Here is a 14804-nt window from a genome sequence, read left to right on the forward strand (position 1 = left end):
CCCCCGAGACTAAGAGGGTGTGACAAGATATTTAAATTATCACTAAGGTATCCATAATTCAATTTATCTTGATAGTCAATAGAAAAATTTTATAAGATCGAACTAATCATTAATCATCCGAGAACTGATCAATGAGACTAGTTAGATTTATCATATAATATTCAATGTTAAGTTGGGCTTACGCATGAGCATAATTGATTTTTATATGGATATTTATTTTAAAATTTTTAAAATTAATTTTTAATAGATATAAAATATTTTATTGGATGTCTAATCCTTTTATATAAAATAAAAAACTGCTACACTAGGCCAAAATACGTCCATAATATATCTGTATGTATATTACAATGGGAGTAATTTTTTTCTTTCAATGGGATTACCGACTTGAGAACGCTTGCCATGTTCAACAGAGAGCACTTCTCAACTTGTGATGAAAAATTTTTATGGGACAACAGATCACCTCCCGTATGTGCCTTTTAAATATTCAGCATTAAAAACGTATATAAAGTTAAGACTGACTTCACATGCCAACTTACATTATATAAAATCAAAACCATTTATATATGGTGTTCCATGTGCCTTTTAAATAACATATGCCCCCAATTTAATTCACTGGGAAAATTATATACTTCTTCTATTTAAAGCTTTATAACTCTTCTCTTGTCTAATTCAAAAGGGTAATAAAATCTAAATGACATATGAGCTCTCTATTATTGTCTTCCAATGTAATTTGTTAGGGGTATCACTAAAGTTATATCTCACAATAATGACTCCATAATTGTGGGGGGAAAAAATTGAAACCGTCACCTTAATGATCCTTTCAAGACGATCTCACGTACTCTAAAAGGAGATAAATCACGAGAACATTTGCCCTATGAATGGAAGAGGCTAGACATCTAACGAGCCATTTTCGCACCAGTTAAGAATTAATTTCAAGATCTGTTACTGTAAACATTCATGCATATACTAATTGCGTCAATCTATGATGGCAATAATGACTCCATAAGGAACTTTACCTAATCAAATCAAGATCACATCATCATATGCATACTTACTATCAATCCCCTTTGACAAAGAGATTTATGATTGAGAAAAGGAAAAGAAAGGATTACGAAATTGTACATAAATGATGAAGTTGTCTTTCTCATCCAAGCAATCCAAATCTTAGGGATCATAGACTTGTGGGTGATGACCATAATATGTTTCATATTGACTGTGACATTAATTTTGGAATGATGGCTTTACGTGATTAGTGATGAATCATAAATTGGTCACATGTTTTGCATGAAGGTGACTAAGTACTGGTCCAAGATTCTCTATCTTGTTCAATTTGGCTATTTTTAAGCATGGAAATTACTACTCAATCATGTTATGCTCTGTATAAAATGTTGAAGTCAAGTAGTTAGTGAGATCAAATCCTGTCCCTAAATTTCTCTGTTCCCGTGTCCCTTTACCGATCGGACGGACCAGATTACATCTCAAGGATGTCTTACACATCATGAGAATATTACACACATCTTAAAGATGCCATGATGTCTTAAGATGTAATCTGGTCCGTCCGATCGGCAGGGAACATGGGGACAGAAAAATTTGGGGACAGAAGATTTGATCTGGTAGTTAAGCAAGTGGGTGTTCTCATGCGGTGGGCGACAGTAAAATGGGGAAATTTTCATCGATAAATAACTACTCATTTTATACTTATATGACAAAATATAATTAAAAATGTGTAATAAGTTTCACGAGGAAGGATGAATAATTACTAAATAATTCTTCGACAAGGATTAAAAAGCTACCAGACATGAAATATATTCAAATTATAACATCATGTTATTATCATTTGATTTTCCTAAATATATTTCCACTATACAAATATGAAATTTAAGTCAATTATGCTATACGATCCTTTGACTAGTTTAGCATGATATTTGACCAAGATCTGGCACACCAAATTATAAATCTGATGGGGTATGGTTGAGTCATTTGACAACGACTCGATTTATTACGCTTTGCCACCTAACAGAACTCATTATAGTGCCTTTAAACTATTGCATGAATTCATTTATTAATTGATCAACAAATGATCCAATTATGCTGGGTGATCTAGATTTATTTAATTAATTAGTTTAAACTTTTTCTTGTCAGTGGTCAAGAAGAAGACAACGAGATGTACCCTAAGTAATATGTTTGAAAGGAATACTAGTATGGCTTTTGTGCGTATTTTAGTATTAAAAGACCTAAAGTTCTAAAAACAATATGATGTCTACCAATCTAAAGAGTACATATTTCTGCAAACAAGTATGTTAAACGCATAGAAACAATGAAGTTAATAAGTTTCCAGAAAGTTACCTGTCCATGAGAAAATTACTGCTGAATAGGTTGCATCTGGTTCATCTCCTCTTCAAATAATTGACCCTTCCACCTTGCAGGAAGTTTTATCCAGGATGTTAAAATGATCCATAAAAAAGCATCCCAACTTCTAATTACTTTGGGTTACCTGAATCCAAAACAAAATATCAGATCATCAGTACCAAATGAGACTTCAGTAAAATAACTAACTAGAAACAAGCAAGCAGTCGACTTAAAGAAAAAATGCTAAGAGAAACTAGCACAAACTCAGTCAGACCATAGTTTCTGTTATCTTCAGAATATGTTGTACATTAGGTCATTATAAAGTTCATTTTTTAGCCATTATAAAAGATTGTTCGATTGTGATTTGGATTCTTACTGCACTGTGCTACATTCATTGGATAAGCAATTAATAGGTATAATTGGTAAAGCATCTCTGGTTCATGAACCTAAAAGAACTCATTGCACAACCTCAATTAATTCAGCTGCATCACACCGTCATAATCAAAATTTTAAAAATGAACAAATGCACTAAATTTTCAGGAAATATGAGAATCGTACCCTGAATAAAAGTTCCATGGATCTAAAAACGATCATGATAAGAAAATATACCAAAAAGGGATCCAGCTAAGCAACTCGTAAGGTATACCCAGAAGCAATTGGAGCTGAAGCACCATCTCTTTCTATAGCTGAGGAAGTTCGATGCAATATGTACGACACACCGTGATAGCAATATTATTCGGTTCCAGGAAGCAAAAAATAAAAAATAAAAAAATAAAAAAAAACTAACGCAGCATTACTTTTCATAACTGTGCCTTGTCAAATTTATAATATTCTTACTAGACTTTAACATATCCCAATCAGAGTTCACAAGAAAATGCAGCTTTAACTGCAGCCAATTGTATTCTTCTCAAACATGGAACCAGGCATTATGAGTATTTTTCTGCTCTATAAAGGATAAAGAAAGTACTTGGCTTCATTCAGACTACAACAAATACATAAAGGCTAAATAAAACCGCCTGAGTTGTATGTTGTCCACATACTGCTTCAAGTATATTATATCTTTCCAGCTTCTCTTCAGGAATGATTACGTCCAGATACTTCTTCAAAGTTTGCTCTGGAATCAATTATGAGAAACTTCTCTCATTAAAAGAATGATGAAGAAAAACTTCTATGATTTGCAGGCATTGTACTTCATCATTAGCTCAATGTTGTCTGCTATAGTTGAACCTGGAGTGCCCACAAATCCTAATGATGCACAGCAACAAACTGATTCTTGTACATATAAAAGAATATCTGGTGTGAACACTGGGTCACAACGCTTCTTCTTATTAAATCCATCATAATTTCTTGGAAGGAAACTAGACCTGATGCCATGTTCTGATGCCATTAGTCTTTTGCCAGCCTCTACAACCAATTGAGAACCTTCATCCAAAACATGCAGTTGATATGAAGCATCTTTTGCAAGGTCGTCTAAGTAAGTGTCAGTCCAGTTAACAGTAGGTAGATCTGTCATCAGAAAAATATGAATTGGATCATTGCTCATATTGTCAGTAGGTTTCAAACCTATGGATTTCAGCTTCTGCTCAACAGCTGAAAAAGTAGTCTTCCAATGGTTCTTAAACTGCCCATCCAACAACCTAAGCTGGGCACACATAAAAGGCTGCTTAATACTGTTCAGAGCAAACTTCCTACCAGTAGCCATGATTTCTGGGGTAAATGGAAGGTACTCAATTTCCTTGAGCAGAGATTGTACATGATTTTTTCCTTGTACTTCATGAATATCAATATACAGCTCTGAACCTTTGTAAGGTGCTGAGAAAAGTGTGCCAAAAGCCAGCAGTTTGGACATTTCAGCTTCTGACCCAGGTCCGAGAGCTTTACTTATATCTCTCCGCTTCCTGACATATGAAAATTTCTTCTTGATTAGTAACTCCCTGTCAGGTTGGAATGAATCCAATATTTCTCCGTTGCTCTCACGATATGTCCAAACTGTTGTCCTACAGTCATCTTCTACGGCATACACACACTGGTTATCCTTACCCTGCATACCAGAAAACAATGATCTGCACTGGTCAAAATTGCCAGTTATAGCTCTGTCGGCAGAAATGGTGCAGCATAAGTTGCCAGAACAAGCACGCTCCATGTTTAATCCACACCATGTTGACAAAAATATCCTAAAATCTACTGTTCTAACCACAGATGATGGCAATCTTGATAAATCAATTATGTCACCCATTGACACATACCTGAGAAAGGAAAAGTATATTTCTACAAAAATGTAAGTCCAGCAGTGTATTGAAGGAAAGTAAAAGTCAGCATATAAAGGTAATATATATTAACATTGACCTACAAGCTAACATTTATTCATTAGCCACCATGAATGAGTAACTTTCAATTTGCTTTTTGACATCGTCCTTGTTCCACCTTTAATTCAAAGGGGCTATTAGCCAGGGAACTGAGAGAATAGCAACTGGATTATCTGTACGCTCTATGGAGCAGCTTGACAAAAGTAGACGACTGTTTACAGGAATGAAGGTAAAATAATGCCCTTTGATAGCTTCAATCTTGCTACGGCTAAATTCTTATACTGCCCTATGAGAGGTAAGGCTTATGTTCATATTTACTTCATGGGTAAATTGTATTTAGATCAAGGCCGCTTGGAGTCTTATCAATCAACTTATTGACTCATTCTTATAAGTATGATTTATTACATTATTCTCATTTATGCTGCACTAGAAATCCATCTTTGATGAGACTAGAATTTCTTGAGCTTTACATTTATAAACATCTCTTTTCTATGATTTCTTCTCAGGATCTTAGATAATATGGAGAAACTACAGAATTAAGGATAACGACTGAAGCATAGGTGCAAAGGATTGGGTATTAGTAGGCTACTCATGCATCTAGAAAATTTATGGATGACTTAGGCAGAAAGACAATTGTTCCAGGAAGCATTATAACAATGGATAGAAAAACAAGTTGATCGCACTATTGAAATTTGAAATATGGAACTCATAATTCCAAATGTAGATTCTACTTTCTAACAGAGGAAGCAGACAGTAGCTTGTGTATGTGGCTAGTCATTGCCCATGCTCTACACTCGCCATTCAAAATCAGAGATCAACCCGTTATCAATTGCGCTCCATAGACAAATGAATGACGTAAAACTCCATGATTAGCGCTTGCAAAGCAACAGTTTGGCACGTATAAAAAACAATTGCTGTTACATGAAAAATCTTACTTTTACGCAGTGTGAATTTTAGTGCTGATAATTCCTCAACATAACAGAAAGCAAGCAGGCAAATCAAATTAATTGTCCGCACCTCCGATCCCGAACCAGATCCATGATGTGATCAAAAACCCTCGTGCGGAGCTCCGTCGGGCTGGTCACCCTGAATTTGGGGCAGCTACCTAGGGCGACGGCGTGGTGGTCGAGCACGGGAGGCACGATGAGGGTACGGTTGAGGATGGCGGCGAAGAGGATAGCGTTCTTGAGCTCCGACAGCTGATTGCTGAACCCGCTGTGGGGGGCGTACCATAGGAACCGCTCTCCGAAGGGAGAGACGCCGCATTGGTGCGATCGGGCGGGAGCAAGGGTTGCGGTGGAGGAAGCGGCGGGAGAGGATGAAGCGACGAGGGATCGTAGTAGATCGGAGGGCGAGGAGAGGCGGAAGGCGAGGAAGAGGGCGAAGAGGAAAAGAACGGCGACGGAGAGGAGGAACAGGGGTTTGCTTCGCGGGCTTCGCCTGCGCCACCGGCTCATCGCTTCGAGCGGCTCGAATCTATAACCGTGATCCACTCGAATCGACCGCTTTGTAATAATGCCATTCGAAATCGAATATTATTAAGGAAAAGTCGGTGTAAAAAAAAATATACTTTAAATAAATTAGGATTTGAAATTATCTTGATGAATTATATTCCAAAAATCATATAACCGTACCCTAACTCGTCATCGGAAATGTTGCTCCGCTGTAGAAGCTCAACCAAACGAGTCGCCTTCTTTCTTCGTTAAGCCGATCACAACTAGGAATGGAAGGTACCAAGTCGATCTGAAGCTTTGGTTCTCTGCAATCCCTAATCTGTCCCTTACTGGCACTTCTTCCCAGTCCCGTCAGGTAGATCAAAGGTCAGAGGTGGAAATAGGGTAAGAATCACAGCGTCCTAGTTTATCTCGCCTTAACCTTCTCGTTTCTTGTTCTTATTCTCCTATCTCATTGCGTGTTGGCGGCGATATTTGAGGAGGAAAGGAGGCTGCTTGGAGGACGGTGGTGGGGATCGAAACGGGAGTGATGAGGAATCAGGGGCGGAGGAGCTGATAAGGTTCGCCGGAGGGAAGCTTTACCAGAGCAACGCGGCTGCGCTTCTCCAGTTCATCCCGAGAAGTTCTTCGTGTGCCCTTTTTATGCTGCAGGAACTCTAGCTCAGTCAGTTCTTAAAAGGTGAGTGCTTTTCCCCCCTTCGTTATCATGTAGTCATTTCATTTTCATCGACAAACTATTCATGGATTGGCATTCATTGATAATCATGGAATTTGGGAAGACTGTAGTTTCAAGGATAAAAAAAGTATGAATTGTTGGATGAATGATTGGGATTGTAAAACAAATAGAAACGATGAAAGATTGATCCTACTCCTTGATTTGCATTCACTACTGCAACTTTAGGCTTGGAATTTTCTGCCTTTCGCTCTTAATTTTGTTGTAAACTTTTTAAGTACTTGGTTTGCTATCAGCTTGATTTGCATTCCTCAATCCTACATGAGTAAAACATAATACAGAAGCATCCAAATGATCGAAGGTGGGTGCTCGTCAAACGAACAAACAAGACAATGAAGCTTTCTTTCGGAAAAAAGAAAGGAAACGAACCCAACAAGAACAACAACAAACAACGCAAGTTCAACCTTGAAGAAGCCCCTGACCTAATTGCCATGCACGAAGACAAGCAACAATCTGAAGGTAACATCTATACTGGTTTACAAGATTTTTAATGAAGTTGCATCCATCTGCACTGTCCTGCCTCCAGACACACGAGTAGTAGTCTGTCTGATCAAACTGCAGTCGGTTATAGTGCTGCTATTGCTCCACGCTCACAAGAAGCAACAACAAAAGCCAGCCTTGTGCTGTCAGCCTTTCTTTCACGACAACTTGTCGCATCTTTTCATTGGTTCTTCATGTAGAGCAGTATACGAAAAATCACTAGCATGAACAACTTAAATGTGGAAGATATAAAGTGTGCCATTTAACTTGTCCGGGACAACTTTTCTTAAAGCCATGTATCTTTCTCACTTCCCAAACTCAGTCCATCATTAATTCCATTCAACTGATGCCATCTCCCGCACTTCAATGTCTCATCATCATAATCTCGATGCCAAGTATCCGAAAGCAATCTCTTTCTTTCACTCACTGTGAGTGTCTTGCCCCCGACAAGCATCGGACACTTTGGTTTGTGGGCAAGAAAACCTGGAGAGAATACATGGGGCTGGGCAAAGGACACAATGATGCTAAAGCAACGGAGGAGGAGGCGGGGGCGGTGGCGGTGGCGGTGGCGAAGCAAAACAGCTAGCAGCTCTCCTTATCCATCACTTTTTTGCTGAGTGTGTCAGTGAATGAATGCTTCTACTTCCTCTTTCCATTTATTGTGCCCTGATCTGATCTGTAAAGGGTAAATGACTGAGAAATCACCATGCTCATGTATTCGTAATTCTGTCTGAGTTTGAGAATGACATAAATGATGGGATTAGTCATTCTATAAATCACGTTGTTACTTTTCAACTCCTTAAAGCTATCTCCCAGCATTTCGCTGAACATTCGAAGAAAGCCAACACTTTTTTTTTTTATGTATTTTAGTTGAGACAGTGTATTTAATTTAGGTTGATTAATTTTAGAATAATTGATTCCGTCTGATAAAATTTTTTTATTAGTAAACTAGAAAACGAGCGCAGAATCATCGATGGTTCATTAATTTCTCTTAGCATTTATCAGCGTGTTATTTGTTTTACTTGTCTTTTTAAAATAATACATGACAGCGTAGAGTTTGTTGCTAGCGTAGTGCAGCACCTTCGATTCGACTGCACACATGGTTTTCTTTAAAGGACTGCACGTGAATTAATAACCATATCACCTTGAAATGGCAGCAACATGATGACAGCAGAAGAGACCAGGGGCTGGGTTATGGGCCACCTTTAATTCCATCAACTATCCGACTTCAATTTAGATCCTGATAATAAATAAAGAATACTAATTCTGTCCAAAAGTTGAATAAACAGATATTGGAGATTTTAGGTAAACTTCGCTTCTATCTGTAACATAAGCAGTGTCAGTGCAGAGTCAGTATTAGTGTGGAGCCAGGGAAGGGGTCCCCGATGATGACCCTTCAACGCTCAAATCAGTCTCTGCTGAAGTAAGAAGCAAAAAGAACTGTAGCGCCACAGTAGTAATCGTGAGAAAAACATACCTCCGTCGATTCCTGAATTCTTCTTTATATAGAGTTCCTGTAACGTGTGTGCACGCTTCTTAAAACGGGCACACTATCCCAAGTTTTTTTGAAGAGACATGTCAAAAAAGTATTCCTGACACAGTACCTTAACAAGCTGAACAGGTCTCTGAAAAAATAGTGGAAACTTCCGTCGTACGATCCTCTGTCTGACCATGTCGTCCGTCGACAGCACTAGCTCACAAAGGATGTCGAAGGACATCCCGCTGTATCTATTGTTTGTCCGAACGGAATGGCCGCTTGGCCAGGACTCTGATATCCCTGCGTTTGCTGCCACACCGGACGGGATAGTCGTGTAGGACCGTTGGGCCTGCTAGGAGGGAGTTGTTGGATATCCTGCTAACACAAAAAAGAAAACAAACCCTCCTCGAACTCTTTAGGCTAACACTTGCATAATTAAGTTAAGGAGATAAATTGAAAGTATAAAGGAAAGCGAGGCACAAAAGATTTACTTGGTTACAACCGATGTGGTTGTTAATCCAAGGAAGATTAAGCTCAATAAAACTCCTTCGGGCGGAGAAGCCTCGTACAGCGTTGAAGTGCAGAAAACAGAAGCTTAGACTAAAAGAGAGTGTGCAAGCACTGGATTTACAATCAGTGAGTTCTATCTAAGCTTCTGGACCAAGGCTATATTTATAGTCTTGGTCCGGGCGCCCTGGGGGGATAAATTTTATCCCCCAACGGTCGGATCGAGTCAAAACTCGATCCTGTTGAAAAGTCGATTCCGGGCGCCCGGAAGGGTTCCGAGCGCCCCGGTCGGTTCCGGGCGCCCGGAGCCCTAAGGTCAACATAAGTTGACTTTTCGACTCCGGTTCAGCTCGTCTCGATCCAGCTCATCTCGGTCCGGGTCTGTTCGCTCCGGCTCACCCGAACCCAACTTCCGGTCTTCTCGAGCAGCCTTCCGCTCCGGCTTCTCGTCCCTCGGAATCGCTGCGTGTTTCCTTCTCGTCCACCAGCGTACTCATCCGCAGTCTTCGTCCCTCGGTCGCACCGCGTGCCGACCTTCTCGCTAGCTACGTCTCTTGCTCCCCGAGCAATCTTCCGCTCCGGCTTTCGTCCCTCGGAACCACCGCACGCTTCCTTCTCGTCCACCGGGGTACTCTTCCGCAGCACCTCGTCCCTCGGACGCACCGCGTGCCGTCCTTCTCGCTAGCTGCGTCTTCCGCTCGAGTACCTGTGCTCCTAAGCTCCTGCACACTTAGACACAAGGTTAAAACAACGCAGGACCTAACTTAACTTGTTGATCACACCAAAACAACCTTGGGGTTCCAACAATCTCTCCCTTTTTGGTGTGATCAACCCAAGTTAAGCTAGGGACAAAAATAGATATGAAATTAAACAGTTTATTGCAATACACATGCAACATGATAGATAAAATTAAATTTTAACAGAATTTAACAGAAAATTTCAATTTTCTCTACCTTCCCCTAGATTTATACTTTCTCTTCTCCCCCTTTGATCACAATAAAAATGGGGTTTCAAGAAAAACAATCTAAGGGTTAAAGACTTAGAAAAAAATACCTCTAAACAAAAGAATTTCTAAGTCATTAAGATCCTTTTAGAGCAATTTCGAGAACTTTGAAAATTTTACAATAATTTTCACCAAAAAAAAATCATTCTAAGAAAATTTAGCAAAATTGATAACATAAAAAATTTTCTTTGCATTTATTTAATTGTTGTTCTAATGCTCTTTATCAACAGGATTTAAATTTCCATTTTAATTTATCAAAACTTTTTAAATCACACTGTTTCAAATTTAAAGCCACAAATATTAAACATGCAACAATTTGTATCATGTTAATTTCTATTATTTTTTGAATTTCAACTTCACAAAAATATTCAAATAGCATAAATTCTAACTTGATAAAATTCCTCAATAATATAAAAAAATCTTTCGGCAATGTGCAAAATTCGTTTGAAAGAATATTTTGTAATTTGCCAGAATTTTTTAACAATAAGAATTTGCAGGAATCTATTAATAATAGGTTTCTTAATCCGAAAATATTTTTCGATGAATCAATTTCTAATTCATAAAACTTTTTCAATAAAGTAATTTGTAATTCTAAATTTTTAGGACCAGAAAAAGTTTTCGATAATATTTCTAAGTTGCATAATTCTTTCGAAAAACTTCTTTGTGATTCACAAAAATTTTTTAGCAAAGTTTCCAACTTGCAAAATTCTTTTGTTAAGATATTTTGAAATTCGAAAAACTCTTTCGATAATATTTCAAATTTGCAGGAGAAGTTTGACAATTGATTTTCTAATATAAAAAACTCTTTCGATGATTCGCAAAAATTTTCAGGCAATTCTTCGATTGAATCATTCAATTGATCAGAGGTTCGAGTCCATACCTGACTTACCTTGTCAGTAATTGATTCTCCCTCTATCGAGTTGCTTTCTTCCGAAGATTCTCCCCCTTCATCGATCTCGGGATGTACTTCGGCTGTTGCAGTACTTACCTCGATTTCGGACTCTTCTGTCGGTGGCTCGGTCTCTATTGAGGTGTCAGCTTCTGAAGGTTCTTCGTAGAGCTGCAAGAGCTTTTCCCAAAGTTCTTTTGCGCTTTCATAATCTGCAACCTTTTTGAAATCTTCCTTTGGTATTACATTCAGAAGATAATATTTTGCCCGCCCATTTGCCATAGACTCCTCACGTTGCTTTTCGTTCCAGAGGCGTAGATCGAGTCCTTCTCCGTTCGTGTTCTTTGGTTCTTCATAACCAAATTTTATTATTAAAGAAATGTCAGAATCTGAGTTAAGGTATACCTCCATGTTTTGTTTCCAGATGGAAAACTCCCCCTCGAATGCAGGTGGGTAGTCGCTAGCTCCGGCCATCGTTTTTGTTGCGTCAGACGGCGGTTAGTCCTTCTGAGGCGTACTCGGCTCTGATACCACTTGTAGGACCGTTGGGCCGGTTAGGAGGGGGTTGATGGATATCCTGCTAACACAAAAAAGAAAACAAACCCTCCTCGAACTCTTTAGGCTAACACTTGCATAATTAAGTTAAGCAGATAAATTGAAAGCATAAAGGAAAGCGAGGCACAAAAGATTTACTTGGTTACAACCGATGTGGTTGTTAATCCAAGGAAGATTAAGCTCAATAAAACTCCTTCGGGCGGAGAAGCCTCGTACAGCGTTGAAGTGCAGAAAACAGAAGCTTAGACTAAAAGAGAGTGTGCAAGCACTGGATTTACAATCAGTGAGTTCTATCTAAGCTTCTGGACCAAGGCTATATTTATAGTCTTGGTCCGGGCGCCTAGAAGGGTTCCGGGCGCCCTGGGGGGGGATAAATTTTATCCCCCAACGGTCGGATTGAGTCAAAACTCGATCCTATTGAAAAGTCGATTCCGGGCGCCCCGGTCGGTTCCGGGCGCCCGGAGCCCTAAGGTCAACATAAGTTGACTTTTCGACTCCGGTTCAGCTCATCTCGATCCAGCTTATCTCGGTTAAGGTCTGCTCGGCTCCGCTTGCTTGGGTGATCTCGGCCTTAGGAATAGGGCTCACCCGAACCCATGTTCCGCCCTTCTCCTCGAGCAGCCTTCCTTCTCGTCCCTCGGAATTGCCGCGTGTTCCTTCTCGTCCACCAGTACTCATCCGCAGTCTTCGTCCCTCGCTCGCACCCCGCTAGCTGCGTCTCTTGCTCCCCGAGCAATCTTCCGCTCCGGCTTTCGTCCCTCGGAACCACCGCGCGCGCTTCCTTCTCGTCCGCCGGTGTACTCTTCCGCAGCACCTCGTCCCTCGGACGCACCGCGTGCCGTCTTTCTCGCTGGCTGCGTCTTCCGCTCGAGTACCTGTGCTCCTAAGCTCCTGCACACTTAGACACAAGGTTAAATACAACGCAGGACCTAACTTGACTTGTTGATCACACCAAAACAACCTTGGGGTTCCAACAAGTCGCTCGGCTGAAAGTCCTCTGTCCAAGTGTTGTCTGTTGCTGGGTCGAGCGGGATGACCGCTCGGCCAGAAGCCCACTGCCCACCTACTCTATTGCTTGGTCGGGCGGGATAGCTGCTCGACGGGCAATTCACTGTCCATGTGCTCGACTGGTCTTGAGTCTGCTGTTAGGCCGAGCGGAGGAGCCGCTCGGCTCGGTTTCTGCGCGTCCCTTGAGTGTTAGTTTTACTACTCTGTGTCGGAGACGGTGGGTCGGTACTTAACCCCCGATCGGAATATAACTCGTCCGACCGACCAAGATCATCCATTTGTTTACTGTCTTGATTTTGACCTCCATTGATCTCTACCGTGATGATGGGACGGGCCTCTTACCATCACCCCATCAGATACATTTTGTTTTAAAAGAATAAATCATCAAAGAAAAATAAATAAAATTACTGCAATCCACAAATAGACCCCCGACAAATCAAATCAACCATCTAATAAAATAAAGCCCCCTCCGAATATTGCCGAGTATTTTGTCTGAAATGTTTTAATAGAATCAGATCGATCAGATTACTGGTGTAAACGAAAACATCTTCTCTCGTCAGCCTTCCACATATTCACATCCCCAAATCAGTCCTTTATCATTCAGTTATATTCCTTCTGCTTCATTCCCGTCGTAGATTCTGGGACGCCGACAGTCGCCGTCGTCCGTCAAATGCCGACGGCGTGGATCAAGTCGATGCATTGCAAAAGTAACGCCCTAGACGACGTTGTCTACCCTTCACGCTCGTCCTATTCCGACAAGAAGTCGCTCCTCTCCTCCGTCTCCTGCGGCAACTCCTCGCGCGTCGTCCAGGACAGCGTCACGCGCTCCTCCATGAAGAAGCCTAAGTCTGAGCCCAAGCGGAGCCCGGCACGGTCCTGCCCCACGCCGGCTCCGGCCATCGTGCTCCCCGGCCACTTCCCCTCCCTCTCGGAACTCCCCCGGGGTCACTCCTCCCGCCGGGTTGTCGAGATCATATTCACCTCGAGCTGGTCCCCCGACGCGGCGTTCCCCGGCGAGATCGAGATGCTGTTCCGGGTCCGCAACCCGGCTCGCACCGTCACCCGCTTCGAGGAGCACCGCGCCGCCGTCCGCGCCCGGTCCGGCCCCAGCGACTCGCGTTGCGCCGCCGACGGGAACGAGATGATGCAGTTTCGCTGCGGCGCAGTCGTCGGCGACGCTGCCGCCGCCGTGGCGTGGTCGTCGGCGGAGCGCAAGGCGGACGGAATCCGAACCTTCGCCGGAAGCGGAGGCGCACACGAGAGCGGGCTAGGCGGCGGCGGGGCGGGCGGTCGGCGCGCGATGCTGGTGTGCCGGGTCATCGCGGGCTGTGTCAGGAGCGAGTTGTCGCCGGCCGCCGACTCGGTGAGTCTGGGGAACGGGGAACTCGTGGTGTTTGATCCGCGTGCTGTGCTTCCCTGTTTCCTCATCATCTACAAGCTCTAATCTTAAAGCCAATTATTGTTTAATTTCCTCCAATTTTTCTCACATTCTTCTCACCTCTCTCTTTCGCTCTAACTCAAGTGACTGTAAAAAAAACTTCTCTTTTTGTTCTTCCTTTCAATTTTCTATATTATTCTCGCCTTGAGTGTGACCATGGAATGGAATGATTTCACTAGTCATGTGATGTTTGTCGTCTTTGATGTATATTTGTAGTTTTTGAGTGGGACTCTGTTCTTGAATTCCCAACAGATAACCAAAAAAACCAAAGATTTATTAGTTATGCACTAGAAAAATTATCCATAGGAGTTATAAGATTCATTTATTTAATGTTATCGATCAGATTCAGGGGATTAGATCGTCCCCACTGCATTCATGGCCTGTTCCCAACCTGGATTCAAGTCTGTGACTGAGAATTTATCAACTAGAATTTTGAAGGCACAAAGGAATACTATGAAGATAAATGTAAAGGAACGACAAGATCCTACTAATGCGACAATGAAAAGAAAGGCACAAAATGAAATCAATGCAAATTACCCTGCCGTAGTCAGTCGAGTTGATACTCGAGTGATAAATTATTACATAGAAGTAAAGGTAAAATTCCC

General features: G+C 41.4%; 2 protein-coding genes and 1 long non-coding RNA gene across 7 annotated transcripts; 2 read left to right on the forward strand and 1 right to left on the reverse strand.

Annotated features, from left to right (window-relative positions):
* Positions 1-1634: 1634 nt before the first annotated feature.
* Positions 1635-6428, reverse strand: LOC121996741 (O-fucosyltransferase 30-like). 3 transcript variants are annotated; one of them, XR_006116146.1, is made up of 3 exons: positions 5673-6253; positions 3390-4595; positions 1635-2494 (listed from the first exon to the last, which is right to left on the reverse strand). XR_006116146.1 is itself a non-coding variant. In XM_042550816.1 (3 exons), the coding sequence occupies exons 2-3, from the start codon at positions 6110-6112 to the stop codon at positions 3518-3520; spliced, it is 1518 nt and encodes a 505-aa protein (XP_042406750.1). In that variant the 5' UTR covers positions 6113-6160; positions 6290-6428; the 3' UTR covers positions 3169-3517. The 3 variants fall into 3 exon arrangements, 2 of the variants coding, with proteins under 2 accessions (XP_042406750.1, XP_042406751.1); XM_042550816.1 differs by lacking the exon at positions 1635-2494 and adding an exon at positions 6290-6428 and having other exon boundaries at positions 3169-4595; positions 5673-6160; XM_042550817.1 differs by lacking the exon at positions 1635-2494 and having other exon boundaries at positions 3169-4595.
* LOC121996743 lies at positions 6353-8089 on the forward strand. Of its 3 annotated transcripts, none has more exons than XR_006116148.1 (3): positions 6353-6493; positions 6589-6788; positions 7124-8089. It is a non-coding gene; the product is annotated as an uncharacterized LOC121996743 (long non-coding RNA). The 3 variants fall into 3 exon arrangements; XR_006116147.1 differs by having other exon boundaries at positions 6597-6788; XR_006116149.1 differs by having other exon boundaries at positions 6362-6493; positions 6592-6788.
* Positions 8090-13275: 5186 nt separating this feature from the next.
* On the forward strand, positions 13276-14304 carry LOC121994136. Its single transcript, XM_042548282.1, has one exon. It carries the CDS (start codon positions 13432-13434, stop codon positions 14203-14205), a length of 774 nt encoding a protein of 257 aa, XP_042404216.1. The 5' UTR covers positions 13276-13431; the 3' UTR covers positions 14206-14304.
* The last annotated feature ends 500 nt before the right edge of the window (positions 14305-14804 follow it).

This window comes from Zingiber officinale, chromosome 6A, assembly GCF_018446385.1.
Source record: "Zingiber officinale cultivar Zhangliang chromosome 6A, Zo_v1.1, whole genome shotgun sequence".
Classification (NCBI taxonomy): Eukaryota; Viridiplantae; Streptophyta; class Magnoliopsida; order Zingiberales; family Zingiberaceae; genus Zingiber; species Zingiber officinale.

What these genes read in the sequence shown, in the direction of transcription:
- LOC121996741 (XM_042550816.1), bottom strand. Translation starts at nt 6,112, where the DNA reads ATGAGCCGGTGGCGCAGGCGAAGCCCGCGAAGCAAACCCCTGTTCCTC. An exon ending in GATCTGGTTCGGGATCGGAG is followed by an intron (nt 4,596 to 5,672) that starts GTGCGGACAATT and finishes TTCCTTTCTCAG; the next exon opens with GTATGTGTCAATGGGTGACA.
- LOC121994136 (XM_042548282.1), top strand. Translation starts at nt 13,432, where the DNA reads ATGCCGACGGCGTGGATCAAGTCGATGCATTGCAAAAGTAACGCCCTA.